At 35.6% G+C, this 17,663-nt stretch overlaps 1 protein-coding gene across 1 annotated transcript in view; it reads right to left on the bottom strand.

The window, feature by feature from the left end:
• The window catches only part of TRPC4 (transient receptor potential cation channel subfamily C member 4), a 217,997-nt gene that overhangs the window by 26,902 nt on the left and 173,432 nt on the right, over positions 1 to 17,663 (bottom strand). The window contains exons 5-6 of the mRNA XM_007960191.3: positions 13,235 to 13,374; positions 2,738 to 3,051 (exon numbers count right to left, since the gene is read on the bottom strand). Coding sequence (XP_007958382.1) covers positions 2,738 to 3,051; positions 13,235 to 13,374 — 454 coding nt within the window. The remainder of the gene's footprint in view (positions 1 to 2,737; positions 3,052 to 13,234; positions 13,375 to 17,663) is intronic.

Genomic DNA, 17,663 nt, shown 5'->3' on the forward strand with positions numbered 1-17,663 from the left:
ATTTTTGATGACATTGTATGACATGCACCGTGTTAGGTACTTTATATGAATTATTTTATTTTTAACCTTCACATAGAATAAGGTCTCAGAAATAGTGGGTAGTTTTTAATTTATGAATCATACAGAATTATAAAAAGAAAATTAAAGACCAAAGAAAGCACTGAAGTAAGATGTAGAGCAGGGGCCCCAACGGTATCACTATATACCCTGTGACAGTGACTGATGTCCGTTTTGCTTAAACAGAGTCATCAAGGGATAGGTGACTTATGCCTAGGACCTCCTGCTTCCTAATGCTAAGGGCTATTGATATATACTTTAATTTTTCAATATCTTGAAGCAAAAACTAACCTGTGGCTTGCAGATTTATATTCTATTATTTAGAAAAAATAACTCAAGGGCAATAACTGATTTATTTGGGTTGAATGATATAGGCCTATAGTATTTAAGATACGTAATTATATGTTGCTTCTCATGACAATAGAGGAAACCATTGGTATAGACAAACGAAAGTAATACATAATCCCAATAATCCAATATATTTGATTTTGGAATAGAATTTATATTAAGTATTTTACATCTTACTTGTCTGGCCATAATCTCCTTTGATTTATGTTATGATTAGTTTGTAATATGTTATTACCTACGAAGAAACCAATACTAGGGACAAGGAAATTCCTAGGAATTTTAGGGGATCATAAATCATGACAGTGTTAGGTATAACCTATTGATTGCAGAGGAATCAGATAGGTGAGAAGGGTTGGGTCTGGGAACCAGAGCTTTTCCCCCAAAATAAAGAGGACCTAGGAGTTAACACAGTTTTAAATGCTGTGTGGAAGTTCTTTCTGGAAGGCAAAGGAGGAAGTCAGAAGGATATGGCAACAGGAACAGGTGGGGTGGTTTTGGCAAGCAGTTTGCACCAGGTTATGCAGCGTAAAGTAAGAAGAAAGTTGTGAAAGAGCATTCACAAGGGTTCTCCATCAGAAATCCAGGAGACCAGCTGGCAGACAGACAAAGACTGTTAGAGCAGAACTCTCATTTATGAAGGAAGAGGTTAGTGGGATCTGACCATTGTAAATCTCTAATCCAGGTTTCCCTGGCCGAGTTGCAAGTCAAGAACCACAAATGAGACGGGGGTGGGGGAGTGAGTGGGGGAGGAAGAGAAGTTCAGATATCAAAACTGAAATGCCATCCTAGGCCATGCTAGTTATGAGGATGTTTTTGCAAGGGATTTCATTGAATTCCTTCTGCCCAGGGTCAGAAGAGAGCAGTGGGAAGATGTCAAGACTGAGTGAACCAGTCAGGTCAAGAAACTGGTTCTTAGGAATACAGGATCAAGATGGAGCTGGAAGGCCGGCGAAGTGGCTCACGCCTGTAATCCCAACACTTTGGGAGGCTGAGGCAGGTAGATCCCTTGAGGTTAGGAGTTCAAGACTCCGCCATGGCCAATATGGTGAAACCCCATCTCTACTAAAAATAATAAAATTAGCCGGGCGTGGTGGTGGGTGCCTGTAGCCCCGGCTACTCCGGAGGCTAAAGCAGGAGAATCACTTGAACCCTGCAGGCAGAAGTTGCAGTGAGCTGAGATCACACCACTGCACTCCAGCCTGTGTGACTGAGCAAAACTCTGTCAAAAAAAAAAAAAAAAAAAGTGTTTTATTTAAGATCCATGGATGTATCAAATCTATTTCTGAAAAAAATGTGGTATCAATGGCTGACATTTAAAAATTATGTGAAAATAAAAAGATGATGAATAATTAAAATGAAGTTTTAAATATTGGGGCTAAGATAAAACAGATGTAGAATTAAACCAACAAGAGCATTTTAGCTGTAAGTGATTTTGTTCATGTGATATTGAATTTTTATTACTTGAGAAATTACCATCCTCTCTTATAGTATACATGATTCTATGATGGCTCATGAATAAGGTATGACTTTTAAAGTCACCTATAAAATGACTGTGTATTCAAATGTGGTTACTGTGTGGAGGAATATCACTTCACTTATTAATTCACCTACTAGTTAACCATCTGTTTGTCACAGTGGGAAGGAAATGGGACAGATATATAGAGGAATAGCCTATGAGAGCTGTGTGACCATCAAACACAGTGCCCATGAAGCTGTGTGCTGTTAGCAAAGCCTGTTATGAGAATAACTGAAGAGAGTTGACAAGAGACGCTGTCTATTGCTCATCCAGCTGTAAGGGCACAGAGAGTGTTGTGTGCATGACAATAATGGCTAGATTAGTCTTAGATTTCCATTTGCACTATTTTTAGATGCTTAAGTTTTTGTGTCAGAAACTAGAGAATGAAAGAGATATGTAAATGGACTTTATACCTGGGAAACACATAAGGAAACATTGAAACCTACTTGAATTTTCCAACATGAGTGGTTTTACATATGTTCTATCTTTTAATGTACTTGTAAGCTTTCGTAGTACCTAGATTACCTTTTTCGATTCTACCTCTTAAAAAATAGTATCTATTGCTTTCTTTTTCATGAAGTCATTTAGAAGAAAAGATGATTTTACTAAAATTTAAAATAAATGTGCCAGGTATTCTTTTTCCTGTTGGTAGTTTTCATTTCTATTTAAAGCCACATTAATTCTGTTTTCTGCATTAAGCATAATTTTAATTCCCCATTTTCTTTATAACCATTTGTCACAGGTTTTTCAAGTTTGTGATGTGGTGCACTCTAAATGCTGTACAACATTACCGGTGGAAATGTCTATTAGACTTACGTCGAAAATGCATTATTCTGCTTTTCACATCGTATGCCTTTGCAGGTCAACCCTTTCGTTTCTTCATAATAGAAGTACAATTGATTTAGGCCATTTGCAAATGCTAGCAACACAAGGCAGTATATGAATAGAAACTTCAAAATGTCCAGGAGCATTCTTCCCAGAGATATTTGCAGAGGTCCCAGGTGAGAATTTGCAGTAAACAGTGAGATCAGACGCAGAGAACTGAAGATGTTTGCAATAGCAAATAAAGCCTCTGCCACCAGAGTGGGATGCCACATGTCCCATGATTCTCGTGGATTAAGGGCACTGTACTGGAGAAAACAGAAACAAAGGGAAAGTAAAACCAACACATGCATATAAATATATCAAGGTCAGACCCAGAAGGTAAACTGTTAAATGTTGAACAAAATAATTGATGACCTTGTTTTTGATCTTTGAACACACTTGCCAATTCTAGAGGAACATGTGTAGGATACAAATTACATACAAATGAGTAGAAGTGGCGATCTGTTGCTATGGAAACAGAAATGACCAATATGGGCAAAACCCATCAGTGCTTCCTCTCTGCTATGTCCTAAATGTAAATACAACCTAACTTACAAATCATCCCGGCAGTCATTGAATTGCTAATTTTTTACATTTAATACATAGGAAATATAACATTTATCTGAATGTTCCTTAAGTAGGTAAAATAGGTGATTTGAGGAAAAAATTGCTACCTTAAACTTTGACCAGCAATTATTTAAAAAGTAAGCAGGTTAATTAAAATGTCAGCTTTGAATTATCCTGATATTGAAACATACAAAGAACAAAATAAAATTTAACTGTGTACTATCGAGGTACATTTGTATCCTTTTTTTTTTTTTTAAAGGGTCGAAGCCGGGCATGGTGGCTCATGCCTGTAATCCCAGCACTTTGGGAGGCTGAAGCGGGCAGATTACCTGAGGTCAGGAGTTTGAGACCAGCCTGACCAACACGGAGAAACCCTGTCTCTACTAAAATACAAAAAATAGCCAGGCATGGTGGCGGACACCTGTAATCCCAGCTATTGGGGAGGCTGAGGCAGGAGAATTGCTTGAACCCAGGAGATGGAGGTTGTGGTGAGCCGAGATCATGCCACTGCACTCCAGCCTGGGCAATAAGAGCAAAACTCTGTCTCAAAAAAAAAAAAAAAAAAAAAAAAAAAAAAAGGGTCGAATATCCTTTTTGAAATATTGCAGTATGAAAATCTGTAATTAAATCTGTATTAGAACTGAACAATAAATTGAATTATTTGCTTCATACACATCACTGAAAAATATATCTAGACAACCAAGATATTTTCCAATGAAAAGAAAGTTAGTGCTACTCTGAGTTCCACAGAATGTTTTTTATTCTTTTTATAGCACATTTTACATCAAAGACCTTTACAAATGTGAATCAATTAATTCTCCTTGAAACTAATAGATAGTATTTTTTAATCTCCCTGGGGAGAAAATGTATTATAGGCTCCTGATCTTATTCAACACTCAGCCTCTTGCTTGACTGGCGGTGTAAAACAATCAAGTTTGAACTAGAAGAAAATTATTTTCTATTTTTAAATCTCGATAAATGTTCTTGAACATTCCCACACATAGCTTCCGCATAAAATAGCTAATTACTGAAGATGTAAAAAAAAAAAAAAAAAAGCTAAGATGTTTTTCTCTTTCATTATGACAAGTGTCAGAGTGAAAGTTAGATACTAAACATTACCTAATTCTCTGCTCTTAGTCTCGCTATGTATGACGCCACCTTTTCCTTCAAACACCAAGATCACATTCTCCTTCCTTTCCTCACTTCTCTCTTAAAGACACTCACATTTAAGTCCATAAATAGTGATAGTTGTCCCCCTATAATTGATAGCTAATTCTATCAACTATAGAATCAGCTCATAAATATTTATAGTTGAGGAATATCCCCCTATGTTGATAGCTAATTCAATTTCTCTTCCTTTAACCTAATATAGCTCAGGACTGTATTTCAAGATATACAAAAAATGAAACAAGAAGTATTCTTAAGAATGCAATCATTTTCTTGAACTTCTTACAACATTTAACACAATGCTCTGAATATCGTGGGTGCTCAAGAAATATTTTCTCCTGTCAAGTATTCATAGTCCAGTGAGGCAGACAGGCACAACTAATTATAATAAAAACGCTCTAAGAGATTAACACAAGGTGCGGTGGGAATAGGGAAGAGGAAGTGATAAATTCTGTCTGGGGCTCCTGAGGCTAGGAATGGATAGAGATGATGTGTTGTCAAAGCTTTAAAAGTCCTTCAAATCTAGGAAAGATGGTATACAGTGATTTAGGTTTCACATCCAGGTCAGCTGGGATGTGGATCCATCATCACATTATGACTGGGTCAAGCTCTATTACGGACCTACTGTGAAAAGAGCCCTTCTTGGTAAATTATCTCAGCTGAGACTAAAAAAAAAAAAAAAAAAAAAAAAATCCTAAGAGGAAGGTTTTCCATTTTTACAGATTCTGCCCCATTGTGATTATTTAACTTGATTTCATAGTCTAGCACTTCTAGTCACGGCCAGGAAAAAATGCTACATGAATATATTCACTTTATACAAGGTCAAAGCTTTAGGCAAAACATTGCTGGCATCTGGGTTAAAGGATGTTTGAGTGGCAAAGAACCATTGGAAGTTAAAGATGGAGAACTCCTGAGACACTTAGGATCATCTTCCCAGAAGCTATGTGCTTACACCCAGAATAATAAACCTAGGGACCTTTGCCTCCCCAGAGACAATTTATTTACTTTAGTTGAAGTCTTTCTCTTTTCTTCTCCAGGGGAAAGAGAGGCAGTTGGCTCAGCTGCACGGTATGAGTTCTGAGACACGTATTTCCAACCTCCTCTCCTGGGGTACAACCCCTGTAGACACAGGGTACGGCTGGCTACTAGATCCCCCACTGGGGACTGGGGGATGGGGAACCGATGCTAAGTTTGCTACATAAGTAAATAATTTATCTGTTCTCTGATCCAAAAAACCTCATATCCTGTCACGGATTAAGAGATATAAATATGAAGCAATTATCTCTTGATTTTATTCTAAGTTTTGCTTTTTGAAATTTTTATCCCATCCTTCACATAGACATTTTCTTAAGTTTTTAACTATAGTCATCATTTAACAAAGTGATTGTTATAATGCTGACAAATTATAACATTCTTTGAATTTGTAGCAAATAATTGTAATTCTTCAATCAGTCAACGAATTTTCCACGCCTATTCTTAGGAATTAAAATATTAATTTGAATTTTTTAGAAATTTCTTTGTCTCTGCTATTTAAGAGCAATTTACAAAACCTACCTTCACTTTTCATCTTTGCATGTTTGTCTTTGAGTGACCTCTTCTCAGTTTCCTTTGGAAGTTCCTCAATCTCACCTGTCCCTTAGAAGTTGAGTTCACTTTTCAAGCCTCCTCTCTTCTCATTCTACACATTCTCCCTAGGTGTTTTCTAGGATTTCAACTCTCAGTGATTATTCTCAACTCTACATCTCCAGCTGATACTTCTCACCTAACAGCCCTATTCTGCATTGTACTGTCTGGTCGATTTTCCACTTGGATATCTCACAGGCATCTCAAACTCACAGACCGAAAGTATAACTCATCACCTTTGAATCCTTAAACTCTTTCTCTATTTACCCTTTCTGATCTTATGAATGGCAACAGGTCACCATGTCAGAATTTGTGGTTCATCCTAGAATCTTTTCATCTAAAATTCCAGCTAAATTTCATCTAAATCCTAATCTTATGTAGGTTGCTTCCTTCTCTTCATCAGTACCCTCACTGTTTTAAAATAGTACCTCTTATTTCTCAGATACAACTGTAACACCTTCCTCACTGCTCTCCCTGCCTTAAGTCTTATGTCCTCCATCATCTATGTATCTCCTCAAGAATCTTGTTTTTTGAGACGTAGTCTCACTCTGTCGCCCAGGCTGGAGTGCAGTCCCACAATCTCGGCTCACTGCAACCTCCGTCTCCTGGGTTCAAGCACTTCTCCTACCTCAGCCTCCTGAGTAGCTGTGATTACAGGCATCCACCACCATGCCCAGCCAAGTTTTACATTTCTAGTAGAGATGGGATTTCACCACGTTGGCCACGCTAGTCTTGAACTCCTGACCTCAGGTGATCTGCCTGCCTGGGCCTCACAAAGTGCTGGGATTACAGGCATGAGCCACCGCGCCCAGCCCTCCTCCAGAATCTTTTAAAGGAGCCAACCAGACCATGTCACAAATTATTTAATGTTCTTCAATCACAACATTGTCCTTGAGATGACCTTCTGGTTTTTCAACATGCTACATAAAGCCTCTGTGTTCTGACTTCTTTTAAAGATTTAACTGCCATTTGGCCCTAATTAGACACCTAATGTTTTGGCTCAAACTTTCAATACTGATAATTCCTCAGATTAGTTACACATTCTTACCAAAATGCTTTTCCATGAACATTGTACCATTTTTCTAGAACGAATTTAAATTCCAATTATTTTGTTATTCATTCATCAAGTATACATGAGTGTGCCTGCTCTGTGTCAGGCACTATCTTCAGGGTTCATGGTAGTGATCAAGAAAGTTGCCATACGAGTTTACAACATGGTGAAGTCTTACATTAATCAAGCCGTGCTAATCCTTTACTCTGACTGCAGATGCATGGACACTAGGATCCTGCTGATCAGAGCTGACAGCTCCGTGTTGTAAAGTAATCCTTTAGAAAGAAATCAAGAACTACTTTAAACACACATAGGTTTTCTCGGATCATTAATTCCTGTATTCCTCCTTCTCTCAATTATTTGTTTTCAGTCTGTACGTACCCTAGTTCGGTTTTGCCCCAAGCCTTTATTTCCAATCAGATTCCTTTGAAAGAGAATTACTTATTTTGCAGACTTGTATAATAGAGAGGTACCTTTGGATTACTTGTCAGATTCTTATGCAGGGAGCTCTGTCTACGGCATTTTTAGGTGCTGGACATCTCGTAGAGTGCTTTGTATACGATAGGAACTCAAAAAGCACTCTGGGGAGAAGAATTATAGACATATTCAAAAACAAAGTGGTTAGAGTGTATGGATCATTTTTATAAATGTATCTTGACACAGATGTAACACAGAAGATTTGGGAACAGTGAGATGAGTATGAGAGGATGAGACGAGTTGGAGCCAAGTCATGAAGAGTTTAGCAGGAGTGTTAAGAGAGAAAGATGAACTGAATCATAATATTGGATCAGAAGTTTATTGAATGTAGGAAAATATGTTAGGTTATCTTTATATCCTCTATAGTCTCTGATGCATACTTGTGAATGTCAAGTAATAAATAGAAATGAGTAAAAGTTAAATTAATATGAAATAGAAATATTGGTCAGTGAGATTAAATAAGAAACATATATTTGGTTTTAATGTGTGTTTTACATGGTGAAATCTTTTCCCTTTCTAGAAATTTATCAGATAATTAAGTAGTGAAAGACCAAAAAGACCAGTGTTTATACCAGGAAGGCATATTATTTTCTCTTCAAGTACATAATTCTGATTAAACAACTAAGATTCAAATCTCTATAGCTTTTTGCCATAAAACTAAAGAATATCTTAGACAATCCTACACTTTGGGGAGCAGACTAACGTTACATCATTTATAAAATAGAAAAAACACTTGCCCCTTTTCTAGTTAATAATAGGACGGGATCTATGAGACTTGCAGTTAGAACTATTTAGAAGAATGGTGTTATAAAGAAAAGCCATAATGATGGTTAAAACAAATCTTCTTATTAATAAAAATTTTGATTTTTTGAAAATATTATTTAAATTACACAGTGAAAAAGGTATTGGAATCTAATCATTTCTGACAAACTGTTGAAGACAAATATGAGAAGTGTTACATACAGAAAAGGGGCTGGATAATATTTAGAAATAAACCAGCCCTAATGAAACTGCAGTAACATTTTATAATTGTGGTTCCCCAGGCATCCACAAGCTCCAGATTAACTAACACTTCATACATAGTGAAAAGAGAAAATGATTGACAAACAGTTCTCTAGAGGATTAGGAGCAAATTTTTTTAAATTCACAACCCATGAGCTTTAAAATGCTAATAAATCAAGATATTCAAGAAAACACCACAAAACTTTGCATGTAAAATGGATAATATTGAAGCCATACATATTCTTATGCTCTGTCTTTGCACATTATAATACTGTTGCATTGTATATAAAAATAAAGAGCAAATACTGCATTTTTATACTTGATTCTATGGCGTTAAATGTTTATTGATTTAATCTTCATAAACATTCTATTATGTTTGATTGTTATTATTGTTTTACAGCAGAGAAATTTGAGGCATAGATTCAGTAACTTGCTCCAAATCACATAAGTAGGAAGTGATATAAGTCGTAGTCACAGCAGTTCCATGGCCTTGGTTAGAAGGGCTGTTTTGTGTGTGTTTTAAAGAAAGATCTTTCCTGCAAGTAGATGAATTGCCAAAGTGTGAGTGTCATGAACTGAATTGCACCTCCCCAAATTGAGCCCCCCAGTGTGATGGTATTTGGAGATGGTGTTTTTGGGAGGTGATTAGGTTTAGATGAGGTCATGAGGGTGGACTTTCATGATGAGATGAGTGTCCTTATAAGGAGACACACCTTACAAGGAGAGAAAGTTTGCACTCTCTCCCAACCTCTTAAGCCCCACCCCCACCAGGTGAATGTGACCAACCTTCTATAAGTCAGTGAGAGAGACCTCACCAGAAACCAACTATGCTGGAACCTTGATCTCAGACTTCCAGTCTCTGTAATTGCAAGAAATAAATTTCTGTTGTTTAAGCCACCCAGTCTATGGTATTCTATTGTGACAAGCCGAGGTGACTAATACAATGGGCAAATTAAACAAGGGTGGCCCCTATGACAGATGTATTCTAAAAGGTTCTCTTTCTGAAAAGAAGAATTATAACAAGATTCCCTTTTTTGGAGGATGATACAGTTTTTTTGGTCCAGTTCTATGACTTGACCAAAATGACCTGTGAATGAATTTTGTTCTTGTTCAGGAATCCTCAGACAGGAGGTAGAACCTACACAACCCCAGCAGAGGTCCTAGTTATAACACTGGTAATCCCGTCTGAAGCAAAAGAGGTGAATCTATTTACTAAGGAGAATTATTAGCATGATTTCATCTACCTCGTATTTCATAATTACTAAATCACATATCTCCCAGAACTTACTACCTAAATTTGTTCAAGTCCAATCTTCTATCATCTTCTCTTATGTTCACTGCTGTATTTCAGGCAATCATCATTTGAACCATTCTCTGCATAAATGTCATAAATGGATCCTTATAATTTATAGGGTAAAATTCAAGCCCAATAGCAAGATGTGGAAAGTCCTTCTCACCTTCTCCCTGCCCACATTTTTAGGATAATCCAAAATAGATATTGAACTCTGCTTGTTAGACACTCTCACTTTTGCATATTGTGCCTTTTCTGTCTTGAATGCTCATGCATGTTCATGATCATGATAGACATCCACTTGTACTGTCCTCTGGATAATTCCATGCCATTACAGAAAAGTTTAGTTCCTTCTCTCATGCTACAGTAGCCCCTATTATAGACCTTACTACATTGTAAGATCCTTGTTTACATGCATTTCTCTTTCATCTGCCTAACTGTGACCCACTTGAAGGCAGGAGCTACCTCTTGGGCAGATTTGCATTCTCAGCAACCAGATCAAAAGCTGTTTCTTAGTGTGCTCCAATAAATGCTTATTGATTTAATTAGCTTCTTGATTCACATAATAGCTGTTTGCTTTATCTACATCAGACTCTATTTTTTCCTGCAAATAACCTACCTGTTCTTAAAATAATAATTTATAAGTTATTACAAATTAGCCTGAAAAAAATTGAATGACAGAACAAGTGTAAGGTAAGGAAGGACAAATCAAAAAGTCACAGTGACATCACAGGTCCCCACAAATATCAAATCAAAAATAATCTTTTGATTATTATCATCAACTTACAGATGATAAAATTGATACCTACATTCAATAACTTGCCCCATACCATACAGATTGAACATGGTGAAGGCAAGTATGGACCTAAAGCTCACACTCTTTTTAAACTAAAATAAAGCAAATGAGGAGACACATTAAAGACCTTACAAAAGGCAAGTCTAGTGGACTCATAGTATATGAGGAAGAAAGCAAAGACAAAAGTAAAAAAAAAAAAGGAAAAATTAATTTAGTGTGTTTATTCTGTAACAGGCACTTTACATATATTGACTGATTTACTTCTCATGCCAACAGCATAAGGTAGAAATTATTATTTTTCTTATTTTATGGATGAGACAAACAGAGGTGAAGAAACAGGCTCAAGGTCACCCAACTAGTAAGTGATGGAGGAAAGGAGCACAAAAAATGTGATTTTACAGTGCACGCCAATGAATACATGCACCCAACTCAAACACATACATTGTGCTAAATGCAAATCCTTCAGAAAGGACATGTCGTGGTTTATATTTCCAATTATAGCTGAACTCCTATGACCATATATTAACAAACTATGTATTTTTTGAAGACTTCACGTTCCTTAGGTCGTCTTCATCTGCAGTAATTACTGTGCATTTCTCCACATCCCGTTTCCCCCTCTGCCCCCTCCTCTTCATCACTGGGGGTGAGTTTAATTCTAAACATAAAGAACAATGCTTAGATTTTAAAGGTAAAATAGATTTTGCCAGTGTAGAACTTACAACTTTTTAACTAAATTAAAATCCCACATCTAAAAGTCTTGCGGCAAAACATCCACAAATATCCATTAATCTATGTAAGCATACTCACTACATACCAGAGTTCCTATATATGAAAAAATATATGTGCTGTATATAAACATCATACAAATGTAACAAATACAAACATGATATAACTTAGTTTAAATATTGTGTAAATAAATGTATAATAGCAGTTTCTTTTGGACTCCATCTCACACTTCTCTGAGCTGTAGAACAGGTCTATACAATGCAATGTTCTTCACAGTGTCTTCCTTAGATCAACTGTGTCAATATAAACTGGGAGTTTGTTAGAAATGCAAATTTGGACCTTGTCCTAGTATGCCTAACTTAAATCTGGTGATGGAGAAAAGGAGCCTGAGTTTCAGCAAGCTCTCCTTATAATTCTTATCCACCTAGAAATTTGAGAAGAACTGCTATTGTGATATAATCCCAGAATTTCATAACAGCACAAAACCACAAAAAAACTACCTATATTACTTTTAGAAGTAGGTCTAAACAATTTTATATATACATCTAAGGATCATGACAGAAGAAGGGGACTGGAGACCTAGGCGCTTAATCACAGACTGCCCACCTCTTACAGAGATGCATAATCTCCTTTGGTTAAAAGAGTACCTCCTGCTGTCTTAAATTTTTCAAGGTCATTTACCTCAATTCATTAATAAAATTACCAAATTATGTTTTCATTTTAAAATATACTTGCTTTCCATAAAATTGACAGAAATTGCTTTCCCCTAGTATTTTGGTGAGAACTGGTAGCATTTTAACTGAAAACTATGGCCTTTCCAACTTCAGACAAATTTGATTCTGTCATACCTGAAGGTTGCCCACAGAAGCAGAGGGTGTTATTTTAAGAACTAGGCTAAATGAATAAAAGTGTGTCTACATGTTAGAATTTCATAGTTCAGATTATTAAATTGAATGCATTATTTATGTCATACCCAATTCAATATTCTTTATTTATTTTTTTTACTAATTAAGTAGTCATTTTGAAAAAAATTTTTTTTAAAGAAAGAGAGAAGGAAAGGGGGAAAAGGAAAGTCAGTGAAGGAGAGAAGATAATCCTTTGGGTTGAAAGAAACCCAACAAAGTACAAAATAATCCCAATTGTCATGACAGAACAAAACTGTTTTATGCAAATTATGAGGTTGGGATAAGATTGATGGTGTACAAAATCTGAGGGAGTAATGAGTGTGTGAGATTTCAGGCACTGTCAAGTTGAATGGGATGAGGAGAAAGAAATTATATTCTGTTCTAATTATATCAAATTGTATTAGTTTATACTGAAATAATAATTTCAACGCTTTGAAAGAGTAGTATTTTGATCTGTCTATGAAATTTTATCTATTAGTTATAACTGAAGAAAATAGATTTGGGTTGTCAAAATTTAAACAGTGTTTGAAGTAGAATTTCAGTAGAAATAGAAAGGATTAGAAACTAGAGCAGTTACCGTGAATAATTTTGAGACATCATTCTACTTAGTAGATGCAAGGGAATTGGGTGATAACTTCTACTTATAAAAATTTGTTTTGTGATTAAAGTTATGCATTTACTTATGTATTTTTATCCCTATATATCTATCAATAAAACCACGAGCTGATGAATACTACATCTAGAAAAAGTTCTAGGTAACTTTATTAATAAAATTAATATCAATTGAAAGTATATCATTAATAATCAGAACATATGCTTTACCAACAACATAAATAATAGTTACCTTTACAAATGCAACAATTTTCAAGGAGATTGTTGCTAAATATAAGGAGTTCATTACAAAGTCCATTAGATTCCACCAATCATGGATGTAGTCCTGAAGTCCACCATCCCACATCTGTTTAATTTCTCCCCATATGAAACCTGTAATTACAGAAAGATTCATTATAAGTATGGTTTCAATAGAATCACTAAAAAAAAGCAATATACAATTTAACAATTATAGATCTCGAAGCTGCAAGAGACCACATTGTTACACTAGAATGCAACTTCTATTTTTTTATAGGTAATAATATTGAGTCCCAGCCATATTTTAAGACTTTCAGATACTAAGTTAATTCTAGAAGATGTTGTTAGGACAGCCTCACTTTCTTTTATCCGTTTGATAAATTCATAAGGATATGTAGTTTTTGAGTTATACTGTAGCTCCTTTATAACTATATATTTCCCTTGCAAAATAACAGTTTCTAAAAAGCAAATATCTTGACATATATTTTTCTCCCAAGTCAAAATGACTCAAAGATCATGAAAATCACTGTATCTAGCAATCATAACTGGTTTCAGACAATAAGTGGAGTACCTCGTTGTGTTTCTTTAAGCAGTTAGTGCCTTCAGAGACCGGACTTTAGTCTTGAGAAATGATGGTTATAGCATTCATGGTAATTCATTAAAATACTTTATATGTAGTAATAGCTTTAAAGCTGTATCTAGAAAAATATATTTTTAATTTTTAATAGGAAATGCTTTATTTTCAAGTTCTATGAAGTACTTACAAAATATTAGTGTAGGTTATTATTTTATTTCCATTATCTTATTAAAATTTTATAATTCCATATTTAGAGCCTAATGATGAGAGAGATATCAAAATATCTAGATTCAGTAAATATTAAAAGGGTAAAGATGATGTCATAACTACATTAACACAAGCAAACAATGAGAATTCTTTAGGATAATATCCTGAAACATGAAATTTAGAGTTGAAGATCTGTGTAGGATGTAGAAAGTTGGAAAAGTATTATCCCTACATTGACTCAAGAAAAATTGAAATTATAAAATTATAATTTTCCAAGCATGCATCAGAAAGATGAGAAATCAAGGAATCTAAACTTTAAATATAAGCACTCTCCTCTAAAGGATCCATGTTTTGAGCCTTAGCTCACCTGCGGCAGAGTATGCAAGGAAGGGACACTGGTACCATCAAAGACATTAGGCTCACTGTGAGGTCGCAGGAGAGACCAGAATCCCTGGGACCCACAGTCACAAAGAACATTTCTACCGTTTTGCATGCTCTTCTTCATGGACCCCATCCAAAGCTCAAGGGAAATATTATAGTTCAAGCTCGGGGGAGAAAAGAGGCTGCTTCTGTGGAAGAGGCACAGAGTCCTACCCAGGCTCCTCTCCCCTAAGGAGCAAAACACTTTACCCTGGTGGAAGAGACAGAAAGGACTGCTAGGCCTCAGGTTTACAGCAACACCAGTAGACCAGGGGCAGGAAAAACTTCCCTGTCCGTAAGCTGCCATGTTTGCCATGAAAAGGAGGGCATAGATCATGGAGCAAGTGCCATCCCTAGCACTCAGATATAGGCCTGCCTAAGTCTGACCGTGGATGAGGACATCAGAGAGTTTTCCCGCCCTGCATCACTAGGCCAACAAACACCAGGGAACAATCAGCAATTGACAACCACTGGAGGAAGGGCCTCTGAGGCACAGATGCACAGGGAAGGTCAAAACTGTAGGTGGCGAAGGAACACTGAGAATAGTCTTCTTTTCCACCCTAAGCTGAGGTATGTGATGCACTGACATTGACCGTAGCAACAACGAAACCCAAACCCAACTCAGCTCCTGACTTATTGCCTCAAACCCCTACACTAACAGAGAAGAGAAGAGGCATGCACATTTTCAGGCATAAAGGCTGCATATGTCTGTTGTTAGTCTTCTGCATAGGTGGAATGAATAACTTTCCAAAACACACGTACACATATGTACCCACATACACCAAACCATGATGCATCATATTCAAGCCATCAAAAATAAAAGATAAAGAAAAAATCCCGAAAGCAGCCAATAAAAAAAAAGAAAAAGGAAGAAAAGTAAGACTGACAGCACATTTCTGGTGTAAAAAATACAAGGCAATGGAGTAACTTTTTTTTGTTTTTGTTTTTGTTTTTTATACGGAGTCTTGCTCTGTCGCCAGGCTGGAGTGCAGTAGGGTGATCTCGGCCCATTGCAATCTCTGCCTCCTGGGTTAAAATGATTTCCCTGCCTCAGCCTCCCAAGTAGCTGGGACTACAGGCACACACTACCCCACCCAGCCAATTTTTTGTATTTTAGTAGAGACGGGGTGTCACCATGTTGGCCAGAATGGTCTCATTCTCCTGACCTCATGATCCGCCCGCCTTGGCCTCCCAAAGTGCTGGGATTACAGGCAGGAGCCACCGCGCCTGGCCTGGAGTGACATCTTTAAAGTGCTGAAAGAAAAAGAATAAAAATTAACCCAGGATTCTATATACAACACAAATAGCTCTAAGAAATACTTACTAAAGACTTTTTCTTCAAACAATCAAAATCTGAGACAATTTATTTCTGTCAGACCCACACTAAAAGACATACTAAAAGGATATTTTTAAGCCAGAAGTTATATAATATTGGATGGAAAGTTAGATTTATTTTTTAAAATGAAGATTTATGTCCAGAAGTGTGTGTGTGTATATACATATATATGAAGATATGTTATACATATAAAATATATATTTATTTTTATTTAAAAGTTTTCTAACTTATAATTACTGCCTAAGTAAAAACTGTAGCAATATATTGTAATTTCAAACATATGTAAAAGTAAAATGTATAATGACATTAGCACAAAAGATGAGACAGGGGAATTACAAGCCTACCATCATAAGGTTTTTATACTACACATAAAGCAGAATAATGTTTTTGAAGTTAGAATGTAATAAATTAATAGTTTATATTGTAAATATTATGGCATCCTTTTAAATATTTTAAAATATATGAGTAGAGAGCCATAAATGTAAATAATAGTGTTATACAAATATTTAATCCAATAACAAGCAAACAAGGAAAAATGCAATGAAGAACAGATGGAATAAATAGGAAAGGACAATAGCAATGGGGGTAGACTTCCAGTTTACCCGTATCATAATTATACTCAATGAAATGTATGATCTAAACACACTAATGAAAATACAGAGATGATCATACACGGAAAAAAGTACAGGCACAACTCTATTACAATTCATTCCTTTACTTCATTACACAGAAGTAAAGGAAAAATAAAGAAATAACATAAAACAATAATTAAAAGACAGCTCCCGTGGCTACATTAATATAAAAGAAGATGCATTTCACAAGAAGCAATATTACTAGGCATAGAGAGGGATATAACATAAAAATAAAAAGGCCAATTCGCTGAGAAGATATAAAGATTCTGTGTGTGCTTATGGTTAACAAAAGAACCCTATAATACAAGATGCCATAACTATTAAAACTGAAATAAGAAACAAAGAAAAGTAGAATTAGAATTGGAGCTTTCAGCATTCCTCTCTGTAACCAACAGAACCAGTAGACAGAAATTTAGTAATGATATAGAAGACCTGAACAACCTATCAACAACATGACGACAGCGGAAAACATATTTCTTTCTTGTGCACATGGAACATTGACCAAGATAGACCATAGTGTGGACCCTAAAACAAACCTCAACACATTTATATATGTTGAAATCATACTAAGTAAGTTCTATGACCACAACACAAATAAACAACCAATCAATAATTAAATGTACCTAGAAAATCTCCAAACAGTTTTCAACTAAACAATATAGTTCTTTTGGCTCAAATATGAATTTATGAGAATAATTAAAAATATTTTGAAAAGATTGAAAACAAAGATACAACTAAAAACTCTTTGTGAGGCTTCTAGAGCAGTGCTTAGAGGAAATGTGTAGCTCTGAATGCTTTATTAAAAAAGAATGAGGGGTTCAACTCAGTGATTTCACCTTCAATTAAGACACTATAAAAAGAAGAGGAAGTTTAAACCAAAACAAGCAGAAAGAAGAAAATAACAAAGGTAACAAAAATCAATAAAATCTGAAACATAAAATGAAAGATAAATCGATGAAAACAAAATCTAGTTTTTTGAAGTGGTCAATAAAATTGATAAAACGCTAGCCAGAATGATTAACAAAAAAAGATGATATAAATGATCAATATCAGAAATTAAAGAAGGAACATCAATAGAGATCTTATAGATATTATAACAATAATAAGCAATTAGAATGAATAACTAGGTGCTCATACATTTCACAACTTAAATGAGTTTTTTTCCCTGAGATGTAAACTTCAAAACTCACTCAGGAGGACATAAAGCAACTATATGAATAGTCCTATACTTATTAAAGGAAATGAACATGTA

This window comes from Chlorocebus sabaeus, chromosome 3, assembly GCF_047675955.1.
Source record: "Chlorocebus sabaeus isolate Y175 chromosome 3, mChlSab1.0.hap1, whole genome shotgun sequence".
Classification (NCBI taxonomy): Eukaryota; Metazoa; Chordata; class Mammalia; order Primates; family Cercopithecidae; genus Chlorocebus; species Chlorocebus sabaeus.